Here is a 19,028-nt window from a genome sequence, read left to right as displayed (position 1 = left end):
TGCAAAATGAACATAAGAATAATCATCACGAAGGTACTGAACATGTCAGAAACATAGTTCAGCAGAAATTCTGGATCCTAGGCATACGAAATGCTTTGAGATCGATCAAAAACAAATGCATTAGATGTCGAAAGGGAAGAGCCCAAACAAAGGCACCAGTAATGGCAGATCTACCTGAAGAACGATTAGTCGCATCAACAGTGTTCTCGAATGTGGGCGTAGACTATTTCGGACCATTCACAGTAATGATTGGTCGAAGAAACGAAAAGCGTTGGTGCTGTCTATTCACATGCCTTACTGTACGTGCGGTACATATAGAGATTGTACAAAAACTAGACACTGATAGTTGTCTGAACGCAATTATGCGATTCATTGCACGAAGAGGCAAACCGGTCAAAATGATTAGCGATAACGGGACAAACTTCGTTGGAGCTGAAAAAGAACTGGCAGAGTATATAGCAGCATGGAGCAGGGTGCGAATTGAAGAACATCTGATTCAACAAGGTATCAGATGGAAGTTCAACCCACCTGCAGCACCACACTTTGGAGGAGTGTGGGAAAGACTGGTTAGGAGTTGCAAGAAGGCAATGTACGCAGTGCTGGGCAATCGATCAGTCACGGAGGATGTTCTGTCAACCACGATGTGTCTTGTTGAACAGACGCTGAATGCTAGACCGCTGACACAAGTCAGTTCTGATGCTACCGATTTAGAAGCTATTACTCCAAACCATTTCCTACTTGGCAACAAGAACCTTTGTTTACCGTATCTATCAGGTGCAGAGCAATTTGTTGATCATAGAAAGCTCTTCCGACAAACACAAGCTTACGCAGACCTCATCTGGGACAGATTCCGTAAAGAGTACTTGCCAACGTTGAACAGTCGGAAAAAATGGCAGACCACAACAGACAGAAGTCTTCAGCAGGGTGATCTTGTGTGGTTAGTGGAAGACAGTGACAAACGTGGATATTACGATCTGGGTCGAATAATCGAAACATTTGAGGGTTCCGACGGAGTGATTCGATCAGCGAAAATCCGAACAAAAGATGGATACTACAAGAGGCCCGTAGTGAAGCTCGCTCCAGTACTTCCAACTGACGATGATGTTTTCACGAAGGAAAACAGGGCCGGCGATGTTGGAGCTGAGCTTAAGGAATAACAAGCTTGCGTAGTTGGGGAAAATAGAAACAAAACACTTTCTCTTGTCTTAGTCATTTAATAGTTATAGTTATAGTTCTAGTTCTAGTTACAGTTTGTCACGTGAGAAAAAAGAGAAAAAGGGGGAAATAACAAAAAGCAACACACAGAACGCAACGTAGTAGCCGCAGAAAACGGCTGAAAGTATAACTCAGCAAAATATTGCAAAACAAATTGTCTTGAGCAGTAAATAACGTGTTACTGTGTCTTGAACTAGAAATATTCCTGAGCAGTAAATTGTTACTGTGTCTTGTATTCAAAATATTATTCTTGAGCAGTAAATTCTGTTACTGTGTCTTGCATCAACGAATTATTGGAGCTGAAATTCAACTGTTACAACCCCAACGTCTGGTATTCTCAACTTGTGAGTACAAACAGCAAAAGCCAACTTAAGTTTAAGCTTAAATATTTTTGCACAAACAGGTCTTAGACATATATCTTTGTCTTCGATTTGTTTTTTCTATCGGATTGAACTGGTATACATAAAAAGATCCCGTATTGTGTGATCTGTAGCAATCCAGTTCAAATTGATAGTTGAAAAAACTAAGATCAGCGAATAGTTACGAACAAAAATAGTTAATGCAACGGTAAGTACAGCAGAGCGGATATACAGTTACAAAAGCGAACTGCATAAACGAAGTATCCGGACAGATTTTGTAACCACTCAGAACGAACTGGGCGGTGTAAAACTTTCTTTGTGAAACACAAGGAGAGCAGCCGTTACACATTTCCTTAAAAAAGAAGCTTAAGGTACCTGTTGGGTGTATTTTCAAGATATTTGAGAAGTAATCTATTTTAAAAAAAGCAAAATATTGTTGAGCTCTTAAAAAAAGTGTACTTTAGCTTCACCTTGATTATGAAATCAGTCAAAACAATAAACACATCTCCAGAAGTGAGTTCCCATTTTCCTATCAAGAGGCCTATTGATTTATCAGTCAAGAGAAAGATAGCGCGAACAATGCGGCTTTTGTTGAACTAGATTAATTTTGACGCTTATAGGCTATTTCGACGAACATGTGTTGTATCCTTTTCAAGTTGATAGTTATTTCCAAATTGTACATCTTGATGCTAAGAGTTTTTAAATTTGGATTTATCTGGGAGACAATACGTGGTCGAGCTTTTTGAGATGATAACTCTCCCTGACCTTAATTGAATTGTTCGTAATTATTTATCTCTGATATTTTTTTGGTTTGCCACTTTTCGGTAAGATTACTCAAAACACGGATTTCAATTCAAAGTCAAAACCCGATGAATCAAAAGAAGGGCACGTAATTTTGCCAGTGAACATCAGATGATCGCATCTGAAATTATCTGCTGGTACAGATCAGATTGCAAGGTCAAATAAAAAACTGTTTGCATCTGTTTTCCGTTATTTTACAGAATTGTTTTTCAGTAGTTTATCTCTAGCTTTAAGCAGGCTATATCAATCAGTCCTTTTTACAGCTATTCGCGGGACTTGATTGCATGAAAGGCAAAATTATAAGCAGATATGAAATTCAAGCAAGGCTTTGAATCCTTATCTTGCCCCCTAAAAGTGGAGTCTTATTTGAAAAGTACGTCGCCCCATGAGTGGAAACAGTAAATACTGATAATTTTTTTGATGTCTAGCGCACTATGTGTGGAGCTCAAAATTTTGTGCGTGATCGCTTGCGTCGTAAACTGACGGCGGGAAAAATATGGGTTGGGGAATCAAAGAATTCCGAGGTATCAACTGTAAATATTTTACCAGGAAGGTACCGAGAGTTGTTCCTACAAATTAAACCAGTGATAATGATATCAACTATCGGTTATGAACCAACATTTCATTAATTTACATTTCGGGGGATCAAAAAAGTTCACTTTTAGAAAATTTTTGTCAAATAATTGCAACTTGTTGTTTAGTCAATTACACTCGGTGCATACTTAGGAATCAATTTTTACGGGGTTTACGAGTTGCTATATACAAATTAGGAAATTTTTGGAAAAGGAGTCAGTTTGGAGAGACCATCAAAACACTGAAATTTGTCTATTGTGCTTCCGATCTTTGTGTTTTAAAATGGTGTAATTGCTTTTTTGCATATTGAAAAAGCGCACATTTTGATCATTTTAGGGAACCCAGATGTTTGCTAGACAGAACGTTTGATTAAGGTGTCTTGAAATAATTCTGTGACATTCTTGAGTTTTTCAGGGCTGTTGTATAAATTAGAAGCAAGAAATTTAGTTCACATTCAAAAATCAGAAAAACTTTTTCTGAGATTACAATCAATTGATATGAATGCGTTTAAAATATAATTGACTTCGCGCGGTTTAATTACTTTAGAATTTCTTGACCTTCCATTTTTTACTGCTTTTACTACAAAAAATCTAAACTCTACTACAAAAATTCACATGGCAAAGCTTATTAGTTATTAATTAAAAACCTATTCCTCTTATTATTAAATTTTTTTGGCATTCTCTGGGAACGTATTCTCTGGAAACATCTGGCAAAATCATCCACAGTTTTGTTTATCATAGGGTAGTCCATTCAGTTTAATTTCACTTTTGGTTTCCTCAATACTTTTTTGTTGGGGATTTTAGTGATCTGAAATCTGCATTAATAAAATGCTTAGAAATGATCAAGAACGCTCTAACTTTGTTTACCCAATTTTTGGTTTTTCTATTTTATGTTTTTTAAAGCGGAAAAATATTAAATGACCTATCCTGCTGTAGTGTGCCTCAGTAATAGAACTGCCTTTTAAGAAAAACGTTATCGATAAAATGGGTTTTTGGGAACACTTATATCATTTGACAATTTTTTTCTAAATCAGTCTATTTATTGAAAAATATGCAAATGCCAAAAACAACAATCCAAAAACTTTTTTCAACAAAAATTTCACTTATAGACACTAATTTGTCCCATTCTTTATAGATTCACTGTCAGTTTATTTCCGTTTTTTGTCAGAACTACCCACTGATGACTGATTATTTAAATTATTCAGTAGTGAAAACTAATCACTAAGCTCTGTTTTGTCTATAATAGAATAACTTTTTCTTAAAAGCAAAGCTTAAAAACTGCCACATTTCTTAAAAATAGTATTCGATTTTTCATATATTTGACATTTTAATAACATTAGTTTAATTTTAATAATAATGGTTTAATTTTGCATAATTTTCCCAAAATTTAGTCCTTTGGTTTCTGAACGAAAAGCAATTGACATTTTTTGGTCCTGTCATTTTTGCTTCATAAGACAAAGTTATTAATAACTGTCTGTTACTCAACATTAATTCAAAGTGGTTTGGGAATAGAGTTTCTTACATATCAAAAAATAAATATTAATGCTTAAAACGTCTGTAAGTTCTTTACTTACAAAAAGATCCTAAATAAACCTCAAAATTTCAGACAACTTTTTGCCTGCACTCATTCGATGTCTTAATATATGGTGCATATTTTTTATCTTAATACGCCAGAGGAAAATGAAGTTTCGCTCCAAAAACAGTGAAGAAACAAAAACAAAATAACTTTTTCTTTAAGGAAGCGACACTTTTTGAAAGTGCGATCCATTTTTTAATTAAATGGTTGTTTTTGATACTTTTTTTTGTATCATAAACACCCACTACTTGATCATCCCTCGCTAAAAAACGCTCTCAAAATCTGTTTCAAAACATTAAAACAATCAGACTATTCCATTCACTCAATGAGACCATTCAGAATACTTGAAAAACCGGTGATTTCCAAACCAAAAACAACTGATTAGAACAGTCTGTTCTGAGTGTTTTGGACACAACTACGAAGACCAGAATTAGTAATGAATAGAGTGGGTAACAGTCGACAACCGTTATTTACAATGACCTTACACAACTCTCGTCTAGCATGTCTGTTAGTTCACTTTTACTATTAAGATCTTACTATTCTACAACCAAATGGCGTGCACCGTTTGTCACTTTTGCCTCACTAATTTCACACAACGTATGTTTATACATATAAAAAGGGCATTACAGTGTGGGCTATAGCAATAACACAGGAATCAATATACTGATTGGTTGCGTCTTTTTTTGTGTTTTATCGCCCTCTTCAACAAAATAGCGTGATTCCAATAAAATATACCGGCGTAATCTGGTTTACTGGGTTTTCCTTGTTTAGAAATTTTAATTGAAAAGTGTCGCTATATAAATCTACATTGATTACTGCGTTTGAATTGAAAACAATCTCTACTTTTCGTAACGAATTTTATTAGTTTTGTAGTAATTGCTCCTTCCAAATGTTAATTCAGTTTGCATAAATGGTCCAGCATTTTAACATACGCTGCTTTGGCGGCCGCAATAAACTCACATTCACCGTTAGAATTCGTGAAATAATTTGGCAGTGAGTCAATCAACCGTCCAGTTTTGAACTTCAAAAACGTTGGCTCGAAAATATCCACAAAACCAATGGATAACTTTTGGGCAAATTCTCTCTGAACTTGAGCTAGCGCGGCTAGTATGGCATTGTTTTGCATGTCTTCTTTAATAGCTTGAGGGGTGGACGTTGTTGAAATGAGAGTAACTTTTTTAGCTCCAAATTTATTGATAATTTTTCTTATCGCAATTTCGTTGTCCTTTTCAAACTGTTCCATCGCATATTGTGGGCCTTTGTTTAACATCCACATACCCGCATCTATAAAAACGTGTTTTTCTCCACTCTTTATCTTAGTATCAATTTCATCATCTTGATATGTGTCGACATTTTTAATAATGTGAACTTGGATAGCAAGTCTTTTTTCAAGGCAGTAGTCGCTCATGCACTGGTATTTTAGACCCTGTTCGGGGTTGTTGACAAATATGAGTAATTTCTTCACTTTGGCACGTGAACAGGCACACATGGACTGGTAGGCATTTCTGTCTGCAGCGTTGTAGCTAATTCCACTTTCTGGTGAATTAAAAGTTGCTTCTTTCCATCGACCTATAAGAAATTACGAGGGATTGTTTCAATCACATTGGGTTTTGGAATCACATTGGGTATTGCAAAATGATGTAAGACAGCGGTGAATGCGGGAAATTGTGTAAGATAAGCGGCGAACGTGGTGAAATTACATAAGTCAGGCGGTGAATGCGGTGAAACAAAATTTTATCGCCTGGTAGCGGTGAAATTACATAATTTCCCCGCTGATTTTAGAGTTGATTTTACATAAATTCAGCGCTCTGAAAAAGTGTCCAAATTATGTGAGATAAGCGGTGGTTGCGATGAAATTACATAAATTCACCGCTTAACTTAGTGGTGAACTTATATAAATTGACCGCTTAGAAAAAATGTGTTAAAATTGTGTGAGATCAGCAGTGATGGGGAGCAAGGGAGGAATTGTTAGATCTAAGCCCCCCCCCCTAAAATTACACCTTAATCTTACATCTTTTTGACACTTTTTTCTAAGTGGTGAATTTATGTAATTTCACCACTAGAGTAAGCGGTGAACTTACAAAAAGTCACCGCCACATTTCACCGCTAAAATATGTAATTTCATCGCTAAAAATCGCATATCTTAAAAAATTTCACCGCGCATGTTTTACTGAAAATAGAGTGAATTTGATTCATATTCAAAACAAAAATACTAAAAGTTAGTGAGAGATTGCGCAGTGGAAGAAGAAGTGCATGACATGCAGGAGGTGAGAGTTTTGAACCCTTGTAAGGGCGTTGAAATGCGGTGAATTTTGTAAGTTCAACGCTTACTATAGCGGTGAAATTACATAATTTCACCGCATTTCATCGCAAAATCTTGTACGAAATTGCGGTGAAAACAAAACAACTTTTCACCGCTCATCTTACATATTTTTCCGATTTTTCCTCGACCCGGGAACAAGAAAAAATGAGTCTTGGGTGTGGTTGGGAGGCAGCAAATTTGTACACTTGAAAACCGGACATAGTGTAACAACCCAGCTAAATGTACATTGAGCATGCCTGGCCGCATTTCTGCATATTGTAGGTTTGAGTCCACTGAACTGAATTTTTTTAGCAGTTTATACGTTAATAAATACAACAGTTGGGTTGTTACCATATGGTGGATGTTTAAGAACTTGAATATGTTGTTGCAGCTTATAGAAATTTTCGACTGTATAAACTCAGGGGTGTATTTTGGGCGCATTTGGGATGACACAATTTATTTTACTATTATTCGAACCAAGAATTCTCTAATTATACACGACTCGTATGAAAGATATAAAAAATAAATGCCACTTTGGATTTAAAACTAATTGATTCAGTTCATTTGTTGCATAAAGAAAAGATATACGTGAAGGTGCATAAAATATCTTTCCGGTTCGGCTTCGTATTCCACTGTGCCATCTGTCACTTACTTCTGTGATATCTATTGTGAACTTAAATCAGATTCAATAAACGTTATGGAAAGCAAATGCGTAGACTTTCGCAATGAATTTTTTGTATAGAATGCGGTGAAATGCGGTGAATTTTTTTTTCTTCACCGCATTCAACGCAATCGTCGCATTTCTTACAAAAATTCACCCATAAACTTCGACACGGGTTTAACTAGTCTTAAACCGAATTCACCTCTGCTTGTAGTCCTTCAGTGATCATATATGGTGCTATACAAATCATAACGCATGTTCCATTACGATCCTCGCACAAAATCTAAGAAAAAATTTACACTATATTCTGGAGCTTCAAATCATACCATTTTCTTTTCCTCAACTTAAACAGGAAAGATTATTCAACTGCTTTGTTTTTCTTTTACGTTTTGCCAAATTGTAATGCACATAAGTCTCTAACTTTTGGGGGAAATACAACAGGAACTCAACATAACCCAAAAATTGTCCAAAAAATCAAAAATTTGGGAGTGGCTCATAACTGTTGCTCTTGCTATTATACAAATTTGAGAAGTACAGTTAGAGAATCTGAACGATATTGACACTTGTCAAAAAATCCCATAATAAAGTCAGTTTTCAGTTTGCAGACAAAAAGCAAGTAATTTCAAACGAAATTGTGCATTTACGCACTCAATAATCCCTTCTCTTTTTGCAGAATGTTGTTTTAACTGATAAGACTAGAGTGCGCATCTCCTGCAGCGATGATATTGCTTGTTTGTTTTTATGAAGAAATGGAACAAGATTTCTTTTAAAAAAGCAACTAAAGTGAGTTCAATCAAGTGCTCACCAATGGTTTGTGGTGCAATAAGATCCGATAAACAAGCTAAACTCATTAGATTATTTGATTTCTTTTTAAAAAAATAGGATTAAAATACCATTTTCGAGACTTGATTCTTCATCAAGATAATGCTTCTGTGCATAAATCAAAAGGTTGTCAGCTATTTCATCCAAGAAGGAATAGGAGATACTGAAATGACCAGTATATTGTCCAGATTTGAAAAGTTTCGGCAATTGGCTACGGAAACAGGCAGTTTTCAAACATTCAGAAGAAAAAGTGCTAGTAAATCAGAAGGAGACTGATTCAGATGTCGTTTGAAACTTGAATGCAAACTTATAAAAACCGTCTAATAGATGTTAAAAAACTAAGGAGCGCAGAGACGAGTTACTTGAGAACTGAATTGAACTCAAAATCTTAATTACTTTGTTGCTTCTTACGTTTCCTTTGTGAAAGAAAATTGGGTGTACGTAGCTTTTTGGTACCATAACCTATGAATCTTGCATGAAATAAAGGAAATCTTAATTATGTTAGCTATAGTTTCAACCAACTCTCAAAGTTTATCACTCAGCCGCGTGTTTGTTGAAGTACCGAGAATTTGCAAAACAGTTTGTAATCTAGCAGTATCTTGCTACACAAAACTGTCAATGAACGACTAAGAATCAAGTTAAGCCGATGAGTAGATCATACCTAGCATAGGCGAATGTGGTATAGCACAGTGGGTGTGTTTGGTTGCCTCATCGTAACAGAACTCCTGGTCAAATCTCGTGTATCCGACGATGTGTGAGTAGTGTCTGAAGGCCTCGAAGTTGAGATACGTTAGCACAATCCGTATGCGAACACATGCATATTTGGCAAAGGGACACAACCAGCTGTATTGACCGTTCAGGTGGTCAAATACTGTGCAGTAACTCACGCCAAAGTTTTCACCTTCTATAGAAACTGAAAAATAAGATCGAAGAATTAAGGTAGGTTACTAATTTTGTTACACAGCGCATCCGCGATTATAATTACACCTTCGAGTTTTTTATTTTGAAAGTTATTCTGAATATCTTAAATCTTCTCCTCCGAAAGTGTTGTTGTGCAGAAATCCTAACAATGTAACAGATCTCTATGAGGTATTTTAAACTCGTTAACTGAAAATGTGTGAAGAGTCTTATAGAAATTCCAGGGCAAACATACATTCGATAAGATGTGACGTTTTTGAACGAAAAAAAAAGATCATAAGTTGCATATGAACGTCACATGTGAACATAATTCTTTAGCATACACACCAATGAATGAAGCTCCCCCTTTAGTTGTCACAGGTTTATCAGAGTGGTCTTTTTGGGTGTGCTTTGATTCGTTGATTGTTCCTATGAAGTATACTTTCTCTTTGTCTCTGCAGTCGAATGTGTACCTGTTCTGATAATGAACATGCACGAAGCGATCAAACTCGAATGGAAGCACTTCTGATTGCGCCTGAAAATAATTCCTACTTGCTTACTTTAAAAGCTACCACACCGATAATTAGTAGCATTCTGAAGAAGTTTGTGGTTGCACGTTGTAGTCTCTGAGAGATCGGTACTCTATGAGAGCAAAATATTCGAAAAATTGAAGATTTCCTTAAAAATCTGCCTGACGTAAGGTTGATTTATAACCGATTTAGAAGCATGACCACGAGGTAATTTAGAGACAAAATGAGCTTTTGAAGGAAAATTTTTCAATTTGTTCTAATAAAGATTGAGTGTTAAGACGCTTAACCACTGCAAACTTAAATTTTATAGAAAAATTCACTGCTAGATGTCGCTAGACACTCCCCTTACTGTTTCAGTGGTGAAACGTTTAAAATCTTTGCAAAGAAATTGCCATCTAAATTTTTTGCCTAGATTTTGAGTAATCAAACGGAAAATTTCAATGGCTATCGACGGTTAGCAGCGAGTTTGTTGATGAAGATTGTGTTCATCCGAGTGAAAAAGTTTTACACCCATTTTTAATTTAATCAAGCTCAAAATTTGTCTAATTTTATGTAAAAAAAATTGTAATGCGATACGATCTCCCGAACGATTATCACGTCTTTATTAGTACTCCAGTGAAATACACGTCTATGACAAATCAGTACTGATCGCGTCTTATTTCAAGTCTAAAAATTTGAGAAGTCTTGTCAACACTTGCTCAACAATACTTGTCAAGTCTAAGTCATTTCTTGGCCAACAGCTCGCAAGTTTTGAGTCAAGTCTTGATTAACCCTTTACGATTCCCAATTTTTGCGCAGTTAATAAGCCGTAGAGTTTTGAGAAGAAATTATTTATAATTGATGCATTGAAAAATAAGCCAAAGTTGGGAAATTTTTTAACAAAAATTTTGTTACTTTGACCGAGCTATACCTGATATGAGCATATACCGACTTATGTCACAAATACTAACTCTAAAAAATTTTCAAGGGACAGAGAGTGACCAGGGCGATATCAGAAGTTTTCTAATTCTCTATCAAAAGAACTTTGTTCAAGTGCACGCGTTTTCCTATGCTTCTCTTTTCAATTTGGAGAGATTTGTAGGCAAGTCGCTGTAAATGGTTGTCTTTTTCTATCGTCACGAAACAAAAGCAATTCAACATAAAGTTTCTGCTCAATATTTGACCCAAAATTTGTCAAATTTTGATCAAGAAGGGCGCAAGACTTGTCACATCTTCAAAGTCTTCACTAAAAGATGTCTCAAATCTGAAAAGTGACGTGATCAGAGCTCTGACACAATAGTGAGCCAAGACCTGCATTTTCACTGAATCAGTACAGACTAAGATCTAACGTTAAAACTGAGCTCTGCAATCCAGGTGATTGGGAACGTCGATCAACAAAAATCGTTTTCTGTTTGTCGAAACGGCGCATTAAAATTTATTTGAAAATATTTCTTAGATTTTTGTCTCATTATTGTCTATTAATCTGATCTGACTGTATTGAGTAACCAATTTATTTATTTGGGTTCTTAACCAAAAAAAATTACAAAACTTTTCTCCGTTTTCTTCCGAAAAAGCGGGACAATTCATTAGAAGAATATTCATAGAAGAAAACTGCAAGCTTTAAACCAGCCTATTGTATTCACGAAAACGAACAACCCTTGGAAAACATGAAAACATTGTTGTTTGCCTAATTGTTCACTCTCATCTGATGTAATAAGAATAACTCCGTTGTTTAAAAAGCTAGCGAACAAATTTTTAGAAACCATATTTAAAAAATGCATATAAAATAAGGGATGTTTCAGATTTGATCAGATTGAAAGCAGTTTCACAATCCAAGCAAATGTTATATTAAAAACTTGTTGCAACTCATTTCCAAGAGATCCTGCAACTTGTGTCCTAAAAGTCAAAATTGACTTGCTAAAGTCCAAACGTAATTCGTCTGCAAGATGTAGGGACAAGTTTTCTAATCGAATGAAAAACGATTTGAATGAGATGGAAACTTATTTCTGGCTCTCCGGGGGAAAAAGAGCATTTTAAAATTGAGCACAACTTTTTGTGTTTAAGATGCCTTTGCCAATTCTTGTTACCAAAATAAAGGACGCAAACCTTCCCCAATTGTGCAGAATTTTTTGTAACTACAACTAACTTCAGTTGGTGACTTTTTGTGTCTACTGCGTGAAAGAAGCAAAAGAAGACACCATTGTTGCTTAAAAACGGCATTTTTCTCTTTGAGTTGAAATGTTTCCAACAACTTCTTTTAACATAGTACTGGAAAAGTAGTAACTCTTTCCTAACAATTCCTTTGAAATCAAATGCCTCACGTTCTATATTTTCTGAAGACACAAAACCATCCACAAATTACAAAAACGACAGAATAACAATCACAATTATAAGTCATTGTTTATAAAAGGAGAAAAAATTAAACAAATGGCCATTTGCTCGGAGACGGGAACAAAGAAAAAACAAAGGATTTGAGGCCAAAATTAGTAGTAAAGTTAAAATAAAATGACAATTAAATTCAATGCTATATTCTATCAAGGCCATATTAATTTGTTCACGCTTGTCAACATACATAGTTAGTGAAAATAATACTAAGTGATCATCGTACATGAATACTGGCGCATGACTTGTCAAGTCTTCAAAGATTTCACTCAAGAAGTCTCAAGTCTAAAAAGTGACGTGATGAGAGCTCTGACACAGTACTGAATCAAGACCCCAATTTTCGCTGAATCATTACGTACTAAGATCTAACGTTAAGTCTGGGCTCTGCAATCCAGGTGATAGGGAACGTTGATCGACAAAAATTGTTTTCTGTTGGTCGAAACGGCGCATTCAATTTTATTCGAAGCTATTTCTTAGATTATTTGTTTCATTATTGTCTAGAATTCTGATCTGACTGTATTGAGTAACCAATTTATTTAATTGTGTTCTTAATCGAAAAAAAATTACAAAAATTTGCTTCTTTTTTTCCGAAAAAGTATGACAGTTTATTAAAAGAAAATAAACAAGGAGGGTTGGCATCGGATTTTCTTCGAAGATGAAGTGTTCTAAGAATTAACATGCGGTCAGCACTGCAAGCTCACAAAACCAGCTTTTTGTAATCACGAAACACAAGACCAAAGAACAAATCAGAGAAAACATGGAAACATTGCTCTTTGCCTAATTGTTCACTCACATCTGATGTAAAAAGAATAACTCCGTTGTTAAAAAAGATAAAATATTATTAACCAACAATTTTGTAGAAAACATATTTGAAAGATACATATAATAGAAGGAATTTTTAAGATGCGATCAGATTGAAAGCAGTTTCACAATCCAAGCAAATGTTATATTAAAAACTTGTTGCAACTCATGTCCATGAGATCCTACGACTTATGTCCTAGAAGTCAAAATTGACTTGCTAAAGTCTAAACGTAATTCGTCTGCAAGTTTTGTAATCGAATGAAAAAAGATTTAAATGAGATAGAAACTTATTTATTACTTTCAGAGAAAAATGAGCAATTTGAAATCGAGCACACCTTTTTATGTTGAAGAAGCCCTTACCGATTCTTGTTACCCAAATAATTGACGCGAAAACCAATTGTGCAGAATTCTCTGTAGCCTTAATTAAGGTCAGTTGGTGATTTTTTTTTGTCTACTGCTTGAAAATAACGGAAAAGACACCACTGTTGCACAAAAAACAGCATTTTTCTGATTGAGTTGAAGTGTTTTAAAAAAATTGACTTAACATAGTACTGGAAAAGTAGTAACTCCTTCCTAAAACCGAAGGCTTCCATTGGTATCTGTTTTGACACAAAAGCCATCAACAAATTACAAAAAAGACAGATTAACAATCACAATTATAAATCAAAATAGAGCTTAAAAATTGTCATGATTGAATTCACAAACAACATTGAAAAAATATGTTTGTTCCTTTGAAAAAAAACTATGGCACACCAATTTTTTTTACAGCTTAAGAACTTCAATTCTCATTAACTATGAGAAACCATATATAATTAGGCCGAGCTTTTTCAATGAAAAAACAAAGAATTTAAGTCCAAACTTAGTAGTAAATTTAGAATAGCATGACAAGCAAATTCAACGCTACATTTGATAAAAATCAATTTGTTCACGATTGTCAATGTACATAGTAAGTGAAATTATTACTAAGTGATTATCGTACATGAAGGCAATTTCAAACTAAAACTACCTCAATTGCACCAATAAAGTCGTTCGACGTATATACGACTTGAGCGATTCATTACGAAATTGTAGCAAACTCTTTACAACTAAATGAGAATCGGATTTGCTGTCGATGAAGAATATTCGACAATGCTTCTTATGGCCGACAAATGGAATCAGATTTACACTGAAAAAGTTACGGCACCGAAAACTGTATACTTGCATTCAATGTCCTTGTCAACAGTCAGTCAAAAGTTCTGTTTTTTTATTTAAAACGCTGTGAATAGCGGCATAAAAAGAGCTTAAAAAACTAATTAAAATCAGTTGGAAATCGTAAATTTTGTGTAACTAAGACCGTATCTGTAATAGTTGTGAAAAAAAGATGAAAATTTGGATAACTATAGCCAATGTTTGTGTCTACTCCTTTCGATTTTTACTTCGAATTATTAGAAAAAACTCAAGCAAATTTTGATTGTTGTAACTTGGAATTATTTCGATACTCTAAAAGAAACAAGTTTCTTAAACAGCCAAACTGAACGACTAATTATTGGAATTAGTTGAATATCGAGTAATGTAGCGGTAATATACAGTATAGCGGATGATGCAGTTCACAAAATTTAACTGCAAAAAGATAAAATTCGGACAGATTTTGAGCAGCTGAAAAGGCGGGCGTTGTAGAGCTTCTCTTTTCAAAAATAAGAGAGCAGTCATTGTATTATCTCTCAGAAAAAAGTTATAGAGTTTTTTCTAGCATTATTAAGGCGATGTAATTGAACGCACTTTCTGTAACACAAAACAGCTTCGCAAAACCAATTTTCACTTTTTAAGTACTTTTTTTCTGGAGTATTCTATAATTAAACATTTGCATGGCGCTCATTACCTGATATATCTAGAGATTATTCAACAATTAAGCACAGAAACTCTTTCAGAACCTGGAGAAAGGAAATGGGGAAATTTTTGAGTCTCTCTTTTTACAAGAGAAAAACAATCATTTCAAACGCAAGAATTGATATTCCAAAACCACAAAAATTGAAATCACATAAGTGTTGTGAGTTATTGTGGCATCTAATTTCCTGGCTTTATTATTTATGATTGTTGAAATTTGTTGTCTTTTGAAGACGGGGTTCTGACATTTAATTTTTTTTCTCAAAACCAACTGAGACTCGCAACAAAAGTCTTTAGAAAAATAACAAAAAATCTAGTAGAGCACACTAACGAAAGCAAAAGAACTAGATCAAATTTAAGCGATATGATTGCTTGAAAAGGCGTGAAAAGAGCCTGAATTTGAGTCCATTTTTCATTGAGAAACCTAAAACCTGATAATGTCTCTTAAACAAATGTTTCAGTTTTTCAAGAGATTTTCAATGATACCACTTTTGTATTTCGCTGGAAGCATTACTGATCCGACAAAATTGACCCAACTAAAAATGAAAAGTCAGTGTAGCATAAAAATCCTAACCCCCAGACAAATTATTCGAGTATTGGAACAATCAGACTTCCAAAAATTATATTTTAATTAGATCCATACCTTTCTGACCATCAAATCTGACTCCAATGTTCTCAATTGTCTGTACTGAGATAGACTGGCCTCTCCAATTGTTGGGAAATTGTACAATATCTCATTGATTGGATTGGAGAAGCTCTTTTTCCTACTGCCGAACAGAGGTTTCAGTGCTGGATCCATCACTGACAAAATCTCTGCTTCCGTTAATTTGTGGCTTTGTATTTTTACACCGGTGTAAGGTTCTAAAAACCATTGAAAAAATAAATGTTAAAAGTACAAAAATATATTGATTTTACTAAATTAATCAATGCCAAATGAATACTACAAAGGCTTCAATGTAAAAAAGAGATCTAGCTCTATGATATTATTTAAATGAACTGACTTTTTACTTTCGTTTTTTTTTTAATAATATTGAGCGTATCATAGTTGTCACCCGGTTCGGCTCTTCTTAGCAGTCATACAAAGATCATATATGATGTCATACAAATCATAATGTATTTCCTAGTACGATCCTAGTATACATATTAAGAAATCATACATGACCCTTGTATGGTTACCAAGAAATCATTTATGAACCTATAGTATGATTACCAAAAATCATACGCCTGTTTTTCATAAAAAATTTTTACAATTTGTGTTTATTTAAATTTTATTCTGTAAGGCATCACCTATGTGATCCGCCAAAAGACCCTAACGTAAACAATATCTTTGGCAAAGTTGAGCACTAAATGAGAGTGCGAGTCCAAATAGATAATTAAAGTTTTTATATCCTCTGAAGCCAGTTAACACCTATGAAGGCTCATTTATGAGAAACACTTAAAACTTTTGCATGACCTCAAATTCGTTTTGTAAATATGTTAAAATTGCAAAGTTATTCTTTTAGCGCACACAAAGTATCAAATGTGGATTGCAAACGCGATACAATAATTTAATAAGTCCTCTGACAACATTATATAAGAATTTGCGGCACCAGTCAATGTTTTGTGTGTCATATACGACCTTGAAATATTTTCAAGAAATTTTTTCAACTTCGATAGACAATGAAAATTCTACAATTTTAGGCTTTGAAATTTCAGGCTTTCAAAAAATTATACAAATCATATATGACCTAGTCTGATGGCTAAAAATCATATTTGACCTAGTATGACTACTAAAATTTTTGTATGATGAGCAACCCGTGGTTCGAAAGGCTCTAAAGGGTCTAAAAACCATTTGAAAATATAAACTAAATTGGAGATAAATTGATCAATACCAAATGGATACTGAATACTATGACATTTAATTAAATATGTCCCAGGTAAATTTTGAAAAAAAGGCTTCAATGTAAAAAAAGAGATTTAGTTCTATGATACTTTTTAAAAGAACTGAAAAATTGATTTCTTACTTTCGTTTTTTTTCAAATTAAGATTAAATGTATCATAGTGGTCAGTCAATCACAACCGAAAACAGTTTTAGCATTGTTTAGAAAATGTGAAATATGCATGAGCTGCTGAAAGGCATTTTTGCTTGTTTTAGCCAATAAAAGGAAATATATTTTTTATTAAAACTATTCAAAGTAGGCTTTTCCGTAATTTCCACGAGAAATTCTTGTCTTTTTTGCTACGTTTTCATCTTTTTATGTCTTGCTTTCAAAATTGTAGATGGTAAGATTACTTCGTTGATAAGATAAAAAGTTATACCTACGTTATCATTTCTTTAGACTGAGAAATCTGTGCTTTTACTTCAGAGTACCGAGAATTTTTGCATTGATTAGATTTTTGAATCATTGTCAGTTTAAGTTTTTTTTGGATCTTTTCCGTTTCTGCCCCCCCCCCAGCTTAGTGGGCCCATATTATTTGCACCCCCCAAGACGCACGTGTAATATTTTACATAATGATTTACTATGTAATGGCACGTGTTCTGTAACTGGGGGGCGCATAATGTACTGGGGGGCACAAACGGAAAAGATCCGTTTTTTGTATTGATAATTAATTAAAAAACATTAAATTTTTCATCAAAACACGTGGGAAAATGTTTTATTTTTCTTTATTTTCATCTTAGCTTCTTTTTTTTCTCTTCTCATTATCTGGAATTAATTGAAATAACCGATCAACGTTTAACAATTACGCATACAAAATTGAGAAAATGAAAATCTTTCAAAAAAACGTTTTTTTTATTTTCCTTTCATAAAACAAGTCGGCAGATTAGTTTGCCGCCTCCTCCTAATCTCATCACGAAATTTTTTATAAGGCTACAATAGTAAGATGATGACGGGTACTGCTTTGAAATATCCCGCTGTTTCAACTTTTTGCTTGACTGTTTTCTTTCGATTTTCTTTTTTTACTTGACTATTTTCTTACTTGACTGTCTTCCAAAACAATTTTTTAAATCAATTACTCTGATTTTTTTATGAAAAAAACTTTGTTTATCAACTGCGCAATAACCAAAAGCTATCAAATCTTGGTCAAGACCAAAAACTTGACTCAGGACTTGCCAAGTCTTCGCCAAGATTTGACCTAGACTTGATAGGTCTTGGCCAAAACTTGTCTCAGGTCTTCACAAGTCCTAACATTTGAAACAAGACGTGACCAGTACTGATACGTCAATTTAAGACGTGTATTTCACTGATCAAGATGCACTGATCAAGACTTGAAACTTGCTCCGGGACATACTTTCCAATTAACCTGTAGTTGAACTAAACAATTTGTTCAATTTTTTTGTTTCACTCCTGATTGTCGTTTCGGAAGTTTAATAAGATGAACTGCTTTGGTTTAAGTTAAAAGTTGTCAGTTAAACAAAAGTTCCCGCAGAATCTATGGTGCCTTCTGTGCCTTCTGTTCTAGGATTGTCGTATTGTAGCAAGTTTTTTATGAAATAATTATCAACGACGCTGATTGGTTGGAATTTTACTTTGGCTAAATATATCTGAAATATATAAGCAGTGAATCGATCGCGTTCTGGAAGGTTGCATACAATTGTGCTGGAAAACGTGCTGAAAAAATGGTAGAAAATGTAAGAAATGCTGATTTCATCTTGTAAAGCTTTGAAAGGTGATAAATTTTGAAGATCGAGCTCAATTAGCCTATTTCAGTGCCATTGGCCCACAAAATCAAGATTGGCACGACAAGAGTCTCTATTCTCCAAAATTTTAAGAACAAACCTTCGATTTCCTCTGGCGCCTCAAGCACCGGCACAACTGGAGGTGGAATTTTTTCATGGGACTCATCATTTCCTGCTATTTTGTTCGAACTTTCGTCTACATGCACCGCTGGTAACTCATCCGTGTATTTAGGATGCGCTGGAGCGTCCAAATTGCAGACCAAAAAGAAGAAAAATAAGAAAATTGATATAAAAATGGCAGAGATTTTACAATCACGTTTCATTCTCATTCTTGTACGTCTAAGAATCATATTAGTTACATGTTAAGATAACGCCACTTCATTGTAAAACATGAAGTGAGCATGTTCTTAAAAGTTTACTAAAGTTTTGAAAGCACGGCTTGATTTTCTAAGAGATTTGGTGCATATATGTTCTGCATAAAGATTGATTGATTTACCGACCAATGGTTTTTTTTAAAAAAAAACTGAAACTGAATGTTTTTGCAAACACAATTTATAAACGTAACTAGCTTAGCAGATAGATAAAAAGCAAAAACGGTATTAAAAGCCAG

The 19,028-nt window shown here is 34.4% G+C and overlaps 1 protein-coding gene across 1 annotated transcript; it reads right to left on the bottom strand.

Moving 5' to 3' along the window:
• Positions 1-5,280: 5,280 nt before the first annotated feature.
• On the bottom strand, positions 5,281-18,865 carry LOC142342200 (uncharacterized). Its single transcript, XM_075393441.1, has 5 exons — positions 18,519-18,865; positions 15,404-15,621; positions 9,554-9,740; positions 8,970-9,221; positions 5,281-6,092 (listed from the first exon to the last, which is right to left on the bottom strand). Exons 1-5 carry the CDS (start codon positions 18,766-18,768, stop codon positions 5,416-5,418), a joined length of 1,584 nt encoding a protein of 527 aa, XP_075249556.1. The 5' UTR covers positions 18,769-18,865; the 3' UTR covers positions 5,281-5,415.
• Positions 18,866-19,028: the final 163 nt, after the last annotated feature.

The sequence above is a fragment of the Convolutriloba macropyga genome, chromosome 7 (genome assembly GCF_964194025.1).
Source record: "Convolutriloba macropyga chromosome 7, txConMacr16.3, whole genome shotgun sequence".
Taxonomy (NCBI): Eukaryota; Metazoa; Xenacoelomorpha; order Acoela; family Convolutidae; genus Convolutriloba; species Convolutriloba macropyga.
The sequence above is the reverse complement of the archived record's forward strand: the minus strand, read 5'-3'. Positions and strand labels throughout refer to the sequence as shown.

Coding starts and splice junctions, on each gene's coding strand:
- LOC142342200 (XM_075393441.1), bottom strand. CDS start 18,768: ATGATTCTTAGACGTACAAGAATGAGAATGAAACGTGATTGTAAAATC. Junction 9,741..15,403: donor CAGATTTGATGGTCAGAAAG/GTATGGATCTAA, acceptor AATTATTTTCAG/GCGCAATCAGAAGTGCTTCC. Junction 6,093..8,969: donor ACCACATTCGCCTATGCTAG/GTATGATCTACT, acceptor AATTTCTTATAG/GTCGATGGAAAGAAGCAACT.